Below are 13756 nucleotides of genomic sequence, written 5' to 3'. Positions count from 1 at the left end.
TCCCAGCCTTGGTGGAGTAGAAACAAGTCATCCTGCCCATGTCCTGTCCACATTCTGACTCATACAATCTGTGGGCATAAGAAGAGTGCTAATTTATTCTGCTAAGCTTGGAGTGATTTACAATGTAGAATACCTGGAATATAAAACCGAGGGATATGCAGAGATGTTACACGCGTTCTCCCTAAGTCCTTTCTCTGTGTGTTTGAACTCCTCAAGTATCACACTTTTCCAAATGACCACTCAGCATTTATCTTTACCCATGTGTGTTGTAGCTGCTCCCCCACCTGAGATCTGACGGTACCTTAGCCATGCAGAGCACTTTGGAAATAGCTAAGCACATACCAATCAGAAGTACCTCTCTTTATTTATAGACTTGAGTGCCTAACAAACTCTTCACATGACCCACCCCAAAAGATGAGTGCTTGTACTAAAATCTCAATTACACAGCCTCAGAGCCTAAAAGAACTTTTAAGAAAACAATCCATTGAACACACATTTCATCTGAATCCCTTTAATGACTCACTATAAATTAACACTGTATCTGATGTACATCAATTCCATCTGTTTTTTTTTTCTTTTGGTCAAGGAAAGTTGATTATGAGGAATATACAAATATTTACCTCCTTATCATAAAGCATACCCTCAGCAGGATAAATGAGCAGCAGCAGTAGTCTAAGAGGATGAACTGTCATCTTCATTTGTCACACAGAGACCCATCACAAATGGTAAAATTATTTTAAAAATAATAACTTGCCTACATGCTATAGTATAGCTTTGTAATGACAGTGGAGTTCTCATTCCTAGAGATTCAAAAAGAATTAACAATTCCACTACCTTGAAAAATCCAATCCTAGTTCCTATATGCTAGGTTGCCTAAGCTTTACACCACTTCGTTCATCTCCTTAGTTTCCAGTTACCAAAACCTCTAGGGGAAAAGGGGTCTACAGAGTAAAACACATAAAAAGCCTGCTTTAATCTCAACATAATAAAATATTTATATGGCAAGAACCACTAGGTGGCAAAATGAAACTGCTCAACACCAACAGGGATGGATGGGGTGGAGCAGATATAATTAACATCCCATTTCAAGGCTTAATCTCTGTAATTCTCAATTATACCCAAGGAAATGGGAAAGAAATCTGGGGTCAAGCTGATTTCCTTCTCCAACTTGATGGGCCAAAGATAACTTTAAAAAATCATTTCTTAATAAATTTATGAACACACCAATCTGAAAATGTATTCATACTTTAAATGTCATAGACATATCATAATTGTGTAGAACTAAAAATATTCCTAGTCTTTTATTTTAATACTTTTTTAAAATGCTACTTCAGGCACATGCCTGTAATCCTAGCACTTGGGAGGCTAAGGCAGAAGGATCATGGTGAGTTCAAGGCCAGCCTGGGCTACAAAGTGATCTCAAGGCCAGCCTGAAATGCATAGCAACACCCTGTCTCCAGAAGACAAGATAAATAAATAAATAAATAAGCTCCTTAGCTAGTTATTAGTGGAAGAATGCTCCCCCACAATTAGCTATAACAATTACAAAGAAGAGCTGTGGTGGGAAATATGAATCATCCTCTATATGTACGAGAACCCAGGGTGCAGTGAGTACCAAATGTCCAATATCAACTCCTGTATTTTTCAGCTTTATTATTTGAACAATACAGAAAAGGCGAATTGGATTTTTTTTAAGATTTAAAAAAATCCAAGGGGAAATTATTTATGCCTAGAAAAGCATCTTTTAATTGAAGGGAAGTAAAGTAAGTTCAAATTTTGGTCAACCACTCTGGACAGACATTAAAAAGTCAGCAACTCCCTACATGCACAGTGATGCTACAGCCCATGGGAACACTGCAATCTTCCCTATACCAACCCTTGAAAGGACATGGGGAATACAGGACAAAATCAGGTTCTTCTTTCTTTAAAAGCAGTTTATTAAAAACAAACTCAACAACTAAAGCTGATTTACTTTAAAAGTTTTTTTTCTGATCATTCTCTTGGGAGCCTTAGGTTTTACACTACATAAAGCACACATTTTAGTGACATGTTTTTGTCTTTAAGAAAAAGCAGCAGTTTGCAGGCATTCCTCATTTCACAGCTGAATTGTGATCCTATAGCCAGGTCTCTAAATGAGGAATTGGATATAGCATGTACATTACAATATTCAGAGCAAAGAAATGGTCAGAGGCAACTCCAACTTGATGACTTTGCTTTTATTTCCATAACTCTTATATACAGTGCTGTAATATATAACTGAACATAAAACTATCATAGTATACTGTACAGTACAATCACCAAAAAATTACACTGCTGTATAAACAAAGGGTACTGTACAAAAAAGACACTGAGGCTCTAAAAACAAGATGTACAGAATTGTACAAAAATAAGATGGGTTATTAAGTCTGAAAAATGGGTTCTAAGTCTGAAAATCATTAAACAGGTTCTTAAAAGGGATATCTGTATTTAAAAGCTGCCCACTGAGATCCAGGCATAACTTCCCATTTTGGTGATTTATGCCCATTTGCAGGCAGGCTTCTTGATCTCAAGGACAATTTAAACACAGGTAACAGAAAGACAGACCTTATGCTTTATTTGATGGAACCAAAAGATACATTACCTGCCCCTTGTTTGATGACAGGAGCGGAAGGAGGTGGTGGTTTCTTGGGTCTCTGAAAAAATAATCAAAATTATACCGCATGAGACTGTTGGCAAACTGTCCTCTTACAGAAGGACGACAGACATTTTCTGTGTGCAGTGTGGACAACTTAGAAAACCATTCCAAAAATACTGAGCAATTTTCTCTCCAGGGACGTCATATTTCAGTACTTCTAAACAAACACTTAAATAAATTCAGTCAGCAAAACAAAACTGATCGACAAACAAAACACCATTTCCCCCTTTCTAAATCTGTAACACACTTCTGGAAAAGTGTGGCTCAGCAAACATGGCCTGAAACTAGCAAGCACAATGGTACTCTACTCCTACACTGAGACTGCATTTGCAATTAAGATTTAATCTGCTGAATAATCAAGCATTTGGAGAAGATTCACTGGGAAGACTCAAAATCTAATCTGCTGTGGATGTGAAAAGCTGAGGGTTTGCTGCATCCCGGTGGGGTTCTAAGCCTCCTGCCCTTTTCTGCACCAACAGTTCCAGGGCATTTGCAAGGTACCTGTGGACCAGTTGCACCTACCCATCTGAGATAAACTGGAATGCAGGTTTTTGAAAAGCAGCTGCTATTGGTTTTTCTTTCCCACACTGTTACTGTGTAGATGACAGGGGCCTTCGATGGTGTTTGTTTACCCCTGAAGTGTTCCCAGAACCACCATGCACTTCTTTGTTATCTAGAATCTACTGCTGGGAAGGAGGAGATGTTCCTACTAGACTTTGCAAATGATTCAGTGGTCAGAGAATGCAGCCACTGTGTCATCTTTGACAATGTGATAAGAGCAAAGGGGTATAGCAAAGGCAAGGAGCGAACCACTCAGTAGCGGAATCATTAAAGGATGGAAATGTGAGAGTTGGAACATACGACCCTTGTTGCTTCCCATGCTTCTCAACCTCTGGGTATCCGTGTATCTGTGATTTTAATAAAGGTCCATAGAGCCATTTCTGTTCTCTGCAAATGTACTACTGTGACATTGTCATAAGGACTAGTAAAAACACATGTTCAACCCTAGCCCCAACGCAGGGTGCCTAACGTTGGTGCCTAACAAGCACATTGGTGCCTAACGCAGCACACAGCTATAATAATAAAAGCTTTTAACTAAAATCCAGAGAATATGAGACCTACAGGGAACTTTCTCGGGGGCATCATAGCATGTGGGCTCTGGGTTCAATAATTTAAGGCCTGCTTTTCACTGGTTTAGTGATTCTGACAAGTTACTCTGAGTTAACAGTATAGCATGGTGAGACATTGTAGACTGTCCCTGAAAGTCTCTTTCCCTTGCATGGGACAAGCCCTAGACATGGAACAAGCAACTTCACCTAACTGTTCCTTTTCATCTATAAAAGGCAAGGAAGGAAATTGACTCTTAGGAGGAGGTGGTGTCAGAAAGAGTAAGTTCTATTTTAATGGCTGAGACTACTCTGTAAGATAGTCATAGTAGTATGCTCATTCTGCCACTGAAATAACTGAGATCTAAAGAGATGTCTTTTCCTAATGTCATCAAGCTACTAAATGAGGCCGTGGGGTTGTTAGGAGTCAAGCCCAGGGATGTTTGGCCAATAGGATGAAGCACCCATCTTGCCAAAGAACACCCACAAGACAAACCATCATGTGGTCATAATACTACATACATAAAAGCACAGGGAACTATTATGCTGAAGTTGGAAGAAGAAAATGGGTATCAAATTGCAGCTACAGTATGAGCTCAACTATGCGGCAACACTTACAGAAAGAAAAAGACGAAAAAATAAATTTAAAGTGATGATCTCTGATTAGTACTATTATGAGAGTATATGTGTGTTTCTTTCCTAATGTGTTTTTGTACTGTCTACATGAGTACAGATAAATAAGATTTATAATAAAAAAGCATGCAACTCTAACGGTTACCTCTCCTTGTACAGGCCTTGAACTAAGTGGATATGTTTCTGACTCAGGGTCTTCAATTATTCTACTTCCTGTGTCAGTCCCTTCCAGTTCTCTACCATCTCCTTCCTTTTCCTTCCTCTCTTCTCTGTCTTTGTGTAAATTAGACTGGGGACAGATGTGTGCCTACCTAATGAAGTCATCATTGAAACTCTGCCAATTAACCTTCCTGTACCTCAGAATGAGAGTAATTGCTTATTAATGAAACTGCCAACACCCTTTGGCCTAATTCTTCCCAGCCAGCAAAGTCCCAACAATGCCTACCCCTGGATGTCTCCATCGCCCCCTACTGGTATGAAATTTGCTCTGACCAATATCATATGTGCTTTCTGTAACACAGACCATTACCCCATCAACCATGCCTCAAACCACATGGCCCTAAATTTAAAAACAACAAAAAAGACAATTATAAGTCATCATATTTTCCAAGCTTACTCAGAAATAAAACCCCTTAGTGTTGTGTAAGACTTAGCATGCATCAGATACATGACTATCACAGGGTTGTGCAGGGATGGGGGAAAGGCAGTGAATAAGGGAGTTGTGGGGCAAGAGGACAGGAAATGTTAGCTGACAGTGTGTGAAGAGTATGGTCATGGCAAATGTGTGCATGAATGCAGCAAAGGGAGGAGGCAGAACAGTGCATTTGTGTTTGGAGCTGTGGCCATTGTGGAGATAACTGGGGCACTTCTAAAAGGAAGGGGCAACTCAGGAGCTATGTGCCTTGCATCTGCCACACTGCAGTATCACTGGCCAGGTGCCTCCTTTGCTTGTTAGCAGAGAGTTTACAGCTGTTGCTCCTCCTTTTTCTTCCCTTGACTGATTTCACTTTCTCTGGTTGACGGCCATCATGCCTCTCCACATGAGAAAAGACCATCAAGTAAGATGTCATTTAAGGTAATTCCAAACAAAATTCAGGCCTAGCAATCCATCCAGCTCTAGACCACACCTAAGAGACGAATAAAGTATTACACATGTACCTACTTCTTTTTAGTACAACTAAAAGGGCTGAAGAAACTGAGAAGGTAAATTGAATAAGCCATTAACAAAATGTGAGAAAAATTTCTCCAGTACAAAGTCCCTATGATGAAAATAATCATTTTGTATATTTAAAATGTACCAATAAACTTAATCAAAAATTTAAAAATATATTACAGGAGTTCATGATTCTCAAAGAAAAGACATGAACAGATCCTGGAGCTGATTTTCCTTAAAATGTCAATTGTGGCTGGATATAGAAAATGGAACTGGGGGTCCTTCAGGGTAAGCAGTAGGTCAAGGTGTCCTCCATGCAGTTGGACAGCCATGTAATATTAAGTAGCTATAGATACACAGAATCATCCTGCCAACTCAGGCAAGGAGCTAGAGATCTAAATGTTTGGAGGCATTCATTCCATATAGTCTTTTATCTCTCCTTCCATGGTGAAAGCAAGACACTCCAGCCCCAAACTTAGGCACTTCTGCCTGCTCAGTTTACAGGTGCTTTTAAAAGAAGCAGTATATGTTAAGAGGGATAAGTGATCAGAGGAATCCTCTTGATAGCTAAGAAAACTGAGGCTCAGAGGGGCTGTGACAACAGCTAGTTGGTAGCCTGAGGGGACCTAGAACTCATGTTTCTCAATGTCCAGACTGTACAGATTCATTTCAAAAGAGCTATCACAAAAATGTCATAACAAAATCAGTGAGCCAACATTTTCTGACTTCTGGGAAATCCAAATGCTTTCCATGTATTCATATATGCAAGACTCACAGGCCTAAGTGATGTGTATCTGTGTGTGCCTGCGTGTGGAGTTGCTGGCTTGGATGGAGATGCCATATCATCCTTCAAAGGACAGATTGGCTTGATTTGATTTTTACTGTTATACTACTAGGAAGGAAATAGATCTGAATGTTCCAGTGTAAGGATGACAGCAAGGCAAACTTTGCTTCCTGGTGAAGGATTTCAGAACTGACTAAGCCTTTTGTTTGCCAAGAGTGGCTAATCTCCAGTGTAAAAATGCATCAGCTGGCTCAACTGCTCTCCCTGGCAAGAATTCTGATCCACCACTTGGACTCTTGTGCCATTTGCCTTCAGAGCACGGTGCCCCAAGATAGGTTTTGTTGAGAATAAGCAGGGGAGTATACCCTGAAGGCTGGGTATACCTAATGGGTTGCTTTGTTTATTTTCTATTGCAATATTCTGTTAGGGTATCTGAGGATTGGGTATTTTATAAAGAGGTTTACTTTGGCTCATGGTTCAGGAAATCCAAGTACATGGTGCCAGCATCTTCTGTGTTTCTGGTGAGAGCTTCATGCTGTTTCAACTCATGGCAGAAATCAGAGAAGGATGCAAGCATAGGAAGAAAGACTATGTATGCAAAAGAGACTGTAGAAAGGTGCCAGGACTGTTTTACAACAACCTACCCTTGTGAGAACTAATCTAGAATCAAGAGAACTAATTTGGTCTCTCCAGAAATGCATCAATTCATTCACAAGGGTGGTGCTCCCGTGACCTATCTCTTAAATGTCCTACTCTCTCTCAACACTGTTAATGAGGATCAGACCCCTACATGAGTTTGGGTGGGGACAAATCATATTCAAGCCCTGTATGTGGAGGGGGTTTTGTTCAGAGAATATAAGGGTTCAGAAGCAAATCTAAGCTTGATTTTGGGCAACACTGGACCTTGGGAAGCCCTTCCATGTCCATCTAAGTTCTCTGAATGCTAGAGAAGATACACAAATGGATAGTTCCTGACCAGGATAACCCTTGTATTCTAGAAACACATGGAAGGCTGCCCTTTCCCTTCTGCCTTTGGAGATCTAGTCACACTTTTCAAGTCTGCAGCTGGGACATACTCTAGGAAATGACAGTGTCTATAACTGCTCCACTGCTTGTTCTGGAGCCTCAGCAATGCCTGCCCTGGCACTGGCAAAGGAGATCCCCAGGAATCACTGTATACCCTTGCTCTCATGAAGGTTTCTCTCTAGTTTACTCCCAGCCTCAATCTCTAACCTAGTGTTCTATATTCATGGTCTCCTCTTAAGTGGGCCCATCCATATTGATGGCCTCGTGGGTGGTCAGCCAGGCTTTGACATTTAGCTTCTCTCAAAAATGCTCTTTCAGTTCACCTCCTTGATTCACTCCTTCACTCTACCCTCTTTACTATGAAGGACAAATGCTCAGTGCAGGCAGGTCCACATGTTCCAGGCTGGCTGACATCTCAGGGGTTCTTTCGAGAGTTAGCTGCCAGCCCGATACTCAGGTAACTTTGGGAGTTGGCAGAAATTCTGAGAGTTGCATCATGATCACAGGGACATCTTTAGGGCAAGTTTCTGAGTCCCAGTGGCTGAGAAAACAGGTCTTGCACTGTTGCTCATTCACTAGGAAGACACCCAAAGCACTAATGGTGAACCTTTTAGTGCTTTCAATAATAGAAACAGCCTGCTGAAGAACAAATGCCATACGTTTGTCACCACTGACTTAGGTGAAGCTTAGGAACACCTGCTGGTGACATGGACCAAAGTGATTTGAATGGTTTCTCTTGCAAGAACTGCAGCCTGAGACTTGTGAAAGACTATCTTTCAGAAATATTATCTGAAACATATTCTAATTTTTGTCTTTAGTATCAGCAAGGTGTTATTTCTGCTGTCCTTTAGAGCCCAAGTTCCTCATTATCTTTCCATTACAATGCCAGAACACACACATTGCTTCATTAGAGGTTTCAGAATATTTAATCTTTCCATTCTAATGTCCAATTTTACTGTCAAGGCTCAAAACAAACAGACAGCCTTTGAATCTAGGTCCTCTCATAAATAGCTTACATAATTGCTCTAAAATATGCACTGAGAGATCAGTGTGCTCTCCTGGAATATCTTGAGGGAAAGCCTCAAAGTATTTGTCACGCTGGAGAAAGAATCCGCTGAATGCTCTCAGGAAGAAAGACCATCAAGAATTCCAACAAGCCTGGTGGTAACTGCCTAAATCCAGGGCCCCTCTCCAAACTACAGCAGCCTCATCAACAAGCACAGATGATGTCTACTGAGTCAAGAGGCCTGCTGTTGAAGAAATGCCTTTTGCTTCTGTCTACCCTAATCATCACAGACTGTCCTCTTTTCTGAATGATTGCAAGCCTAGCCACTGGCAAGACAAGATGACATCTGCTAAAACCAGTGCCAAAATGTTTCAGAGTTTGTCATTCACATAGTGCCTGCATGTTGATGATTCTAATCATCTTTACAGTGTCAACTGATCAAATGACAGCCCAATCACTAGTCATGCTGTTGCCAATATACCAGTGCTATGGGTGCAGCAATAATGGCTGGCTTAACAAACAGTACAAAGCTGGTTGGCTGGTTTTATAGGACAGAGGAGATGAAAAAGAAAGTTATACTTTTTTTAAAAAAAGCTAAATGTCCTATTATATAATCACTTTTCAGCTCTAGGTATTACTTTATCTGACAGGTATGCCTATTGTTTCCCTAAAATTGGGTTTTCTGCTTCATAGGGACAAGGTTAAAAGACTCCTTATCAAAGAGAACAGTGGCTGCTTGTCTCGAACTGGAGACATGTCCCTGGGGCTGTAAAGAGCATGCATGTCCCAACAAGCAAGCCATGCGGAGCCCACTCATCATTGACAACCTCACTCTCTTAGTGGAAGTGCTTCCTTTAGTGCCTTATGTAACACACAGCTCTTAGAAAAGTACACTACAGAGTCAGAGTCAGTCTTGCTTGAGTGAATTTGTTTTCCCACTTAAAAAAAAGTCTAGAAAGTAAAAGGCAGGCAGTCCACAATGGAGGTCAACTGCAGGTTGCACTTATTTGTTAAAAGAATGATGCAAATTCTACTTTAGTCTTCAAAACCATATTTCCTGTATCATAAAAAGGATAACTATATAAGGAAATATATGTGTTAATTACATTTAGTCCTTCCACAATGTTATACATATAGTTATCTCTTGGGTTCTGTGAGGGACTGGTTCCAGGGACCTCGATGGATATCAAAATCCATTGATACTCAAGTTCTTTGCATAAATTTGTGTTGTATTTGCATATAACTTAATCATATTCTCCTGTATACTTTAAATCATCTCTAGGTTACTTATAATATCTAGAGCAATACAGGTTTAATGCATATAGCTTTTGTACTATATTTTCGGGGGAATGGCAACTTAAAAAAGTATGTACATGTTCAGTATAGATAGAACTTTTTTAATGTTTTTGATTTGAGTTTGGTGGAATCCAGGGATGTGGGACCTGCAGATACAGAAGGCTGACTACACTTCGAAACATCATGTTGCACATGGTAAATACATGTGATTTTATCTGTCAGTTTTAGAAAAGCAAACCATACTATCTCAATCAGAACCAGTAAAGTGGAAAATGTCTAGCAGGACAGCATGCTTCCTAAGATTCTTTGGCAAATGGAGAGGAGTCATCACAAAGGTTTTAGTGGCCCAGAACTGTGTTTTACCAGCCCCACAAAGATAGCTGAGAAGCTTGCAACAGGCAGTCTGGCTGGCCCCTTGCCTCCATGCAGCTGGATTCTCAATACTCTTTTAGAAAGGCCCAGCAAGCCTCAATAGCCTTGAACACCAGGCTTGCTACCTAATCTAAGCCCGCAAGGGTAACAACTATATGTATACTCTACTTCCTAACAATCACCATGATGGCTTGCTCAGAGAAAAAAACTCAATAAATACCGAGTAAACAAATGAAAATAAAGTACAATACAAGCAGTAACACACCTCTAGAAATGTATTTCATATATCCATGAATGTCTTTTAGTGACTACTCATTAAAGATTTTATATGCCTTTTGATTCCCATGGAAACTAAGACACCACAATAACTGAGTTGATTTGACCAAGTTGAAGCCAAAAAAAAAAAAAACCAAAACAAAAAACCAGATTCGGCCATGCAGCACTACTTCATAGTTCTATTGGAGTCTTTCCCCCTACTCTGAGGTAATAATAATTATAATGATCCGGACAGTTAGCAGCTTCCAGCCTTTTTTTTTTTTTGGGGCAGTACTTGGGATTGAACTCAGGCCCTTGCGCTTGCCAGGCAAGCACTTATTCTATTGAGCCATCTCCCTGGCCAGCTTTCAGACACTGTGCTAAGAAATTCATGTACCTCATCTCAGTCAACCTTAATGGTTCAACAGGATAAGTATAATTATTCTCACAATTCTATGAAGCAGAACACTGAGGCTTAGAGATATTCAGTGACATGGCCTTCACTACAAAACAAGTGACAGAGGAAGTATTCAAATCTATACCTGTCTGATGCCACAAGCTGCAGCAGTGGTGGCCAATCTATGGCACATGTGCTACAGCTGGACATTTGTCATCATTTGAAGCTCTAAAAGGTTTGCCATCACTAGCCTACAGTTACAACTATGATACTCTATAAACGTTTGCTGAAACTAATTTTTGAGTCTCACTATTTCAAAATTTTTCCTAACCAGTCATCATTATTTAGAATCTATTTTTCTTAGTGACTGATTTTCCTGTCAATTGACAACCTACCACTGCCATAGTCATTAGCAAATGTCTCAAACTATTTTGCTTCATAAAAATTTCCTTATTTAACAACAGTGTGAGTTTACTTCCTTCTTAAAATGTGGGGGGAAGTGGATAGTGGGATTGCTGTCATTCAGGTAGATCTGTTGCATACCAGTGTTTCCCAAACTTCAATAGGCAAACAGACTACCTGAGAATCATGTCAAAAACAGTTTCTCATTCAGCACACATAGGGTAGGATGTATGCATCTCTCATGAGCCCTTAAGTTATATTGATATTATCGGGCTGTGGATCACACTTTAAGTATTAAAGATCCAGAAAACATTGGGAAATGGAGTCTAGATTCTTATTACCAAAATTCATACTCTAAGAAACAATAACAGGTATAGTACAGACTGCATTTCTCCCAAACAATACAAGAGAGCAAGCTATCAAGAAACATAAAAAGTGTCCCTAGGCTTCAAACGCATCTGAATATCTATAAATCACAGTCTTGGCAGATGCCAACACCGGCCAATTTTGCAAACAATTACAATCATTTGTTGAAGCAGCATTAAGTGCTAGTTTACTATCTTTAGCAATCAACCTACCAGTATTGTAGTAATCCTTCCCACACCTCAGTTCTATTGGAATGGAAATGTATTAGGACTGGGTTTGACAGGAAACCAGTATCGGAGCTCTCAGGCATGGAAAGATGGGCAGAAGGCATGCACAAATTTGCACAAAGGGCACTGAGGTGCAGAACAGGATGGGTAAGACCGAACTGCTGCCCCTTTGCATGAAAGTATTTTTAGTTTTTCAACATTTCTTATTACATACAGCACTGGTGGAGAAACAGCACATATGAAGCAAAGCAAACCCAAATGGATTGGCTGGTTTAAACAGTAGCATTATTGAATGGGTTTTCTCAAAGAGAAAACACAGATGAGAAGTGTGTATGTACATAATACATATACGTAAACATGTACACACAATGTATGTAGTGTAGGAAGATTAGCAGGCTTCATTCTTCATATCATGCTTTTCAGCAACTTCCACAATATTAATTACTTCACTGCCCCCAAGAACTATGCTATGCAGGATATAGGCCAACCACTTACCAAACACAGCAATCCAAAATTTTCGCACTTTATTTGGGCACTCAAATATGCCACGTACCTTATTAGGTGCCTTATACACATTATGTTGCCTTATCACATGTAACCCCAGAATAGCGATCATTGTCAGCAGCTGGAAGATGAATTCTATAATAGACTTGTTATAGGCTATATAGGCAGTAAGATCTCAGAACCCAGGCCCATCAAACATTCAAACCCCAGTATTCTTCAACATTATACCAAACGCCCCCCCACCCCTCATCTTAGTCTCATCGAAGATACAATTCTAGTAGCATGCAGAACACTGAGATCAAAGGCATAGAGACTTACATTTCCCTCCTTATCAAAGTCTGGCGGAAGTAACTTCACGAAGTTATCAGGGAACACTCCTCGTCTGCCGTTGAGCTCACCTTCCCACCAGCCTATGTCAATGCAGTCCTGGAAACAGGAGAATAGAGTGAGAAATGGGAGCCAGCATCCTCCAGAGAGGCCTAACATCCCTTTACAGAGAACAGAAGCTGCCTCTTTGAGACCAATATCAACAGGACAATAGTTACTAAGTCTGCACAAACCCCAATGTCAGAGGGAGAATAAAAGCTTAGGTGTGCCACAACTGCTAATTGAGACTCAAAACCCAATGCTATTTTGAAATGCCTTGAGTCCATAAAGTCTTCTGTTTTATTTCCTTAAAGATGAGAAAATATGTATTTTCTTCATTTTAACTTTACCAAAATAAAAGTATTTAATTAACTGGAAAGGTGGTTTAGAAAACATCACATGTACAAATGTTCTCTTCAGTTAACCTGTCACAAAGCTCATCAAGATTAAAAAAGGCTTTGTGACAGTCAGCCAAGCAAAGGAAAATCAAACTTTACACAAGCTCGTTAATACCCTGCTCTGCTTCACCTTCTCCTTTTGATATTGATGAGGCACAGTTGTCACCATAAAAAGCCCTTCTTCCACCTTAAAGGAGTCAATGTTTGCTTACCAAATGAATGAAGACCCCTAACCACTGCTCCAGATCAAAACTGCTTCCATTTGAATGATAATTTCTACTCTGTTCATTCATTCACATAATATTTCATGAGTAGCTACACTATGCCAGGTGCTAGAAAGAGAGGGCAACCACCAAGTCTGGCAAGAGCCTGGGCTTCTCCAAGCTTCTACTGTGGATTCACAGTTATCTTAGGCCAGTGATGGCAAGAGTTTTAGAGCTCTCAATGATACAAACAGCCCGCTGTGTCATGCATGCCATGGGTTCACCACCATTGTCCTAGGTACTCTACCTTGGCTCACAAAACCTGCTCTAGTTTTTCTCCTTTCAATTGCTTAGAAGTCCAGTTCATTCGGAATGAATTTGTCCTCTGGATCCTCTGGCTCCTCCTGATCCAACATCACTTCTACTGCTCATGTTCCTCCAATACTCATGGCATTGGGGAAGGAACCAGGAGGGCACCAGCATTAGACATAGGTCTCAGGAGGGCTATGGCTTATGTTGTTCATTTTTGCCTTGCAGAGCAAATATTCTGAGAGGTGAGTTACATATCTGATTTTGTTTCATCATTAT

The 13756-nt window shown here is 40.2% G+C and overlaps 1 protein-coding gene across 3 annotated transcripts in view; it reads right to left on the bottom strand.

Annotated features, from left to right (window-relative positions):
- Sh3kbp1 (SH3 domain containing kinase binding protein 1) overlaps nt 1-13756 on the bottom strand; it is a 342524-nt gene that overhangs the window by 58093 nt on the left and 270675 nt on the right. For all 3 annotated transcript variants that reach the window (XM_023709017.1, XM_004625662.3, XM_004625663.3), the window contains 2 exons: nt 12520-12627; nt 2621-2672 (listed from right to left, as the gene is read on the bottom strand). In XM_023709017.1, the coding sequence (XP_023564785.1) occupies nt 2621-2672; nt 12520-12627 (160 nt within the window). The remainder of the gene's footprint in view (nt 1-2620; nt 2673-12519; nt 12628-13756) is intronic.

Source organism: Octodon degus, unplaced genomic scaffold (assembly GCF_000260255.1).
Source record: "Octodon degus isolate 3935 unplaced genomic scaffold, OctDeg1.0 scaffold00010, whole genome shotgun sequence".
NCBI classification, from domain to species: Eukaryota; Metazoa; Chordata; class Mammalia; order Rodentia; family Octodontidae; genus Octodon; species Octodon degus.
This window is presented reverse-complemented; position numbering and strand designations above follow the sequence as displayed.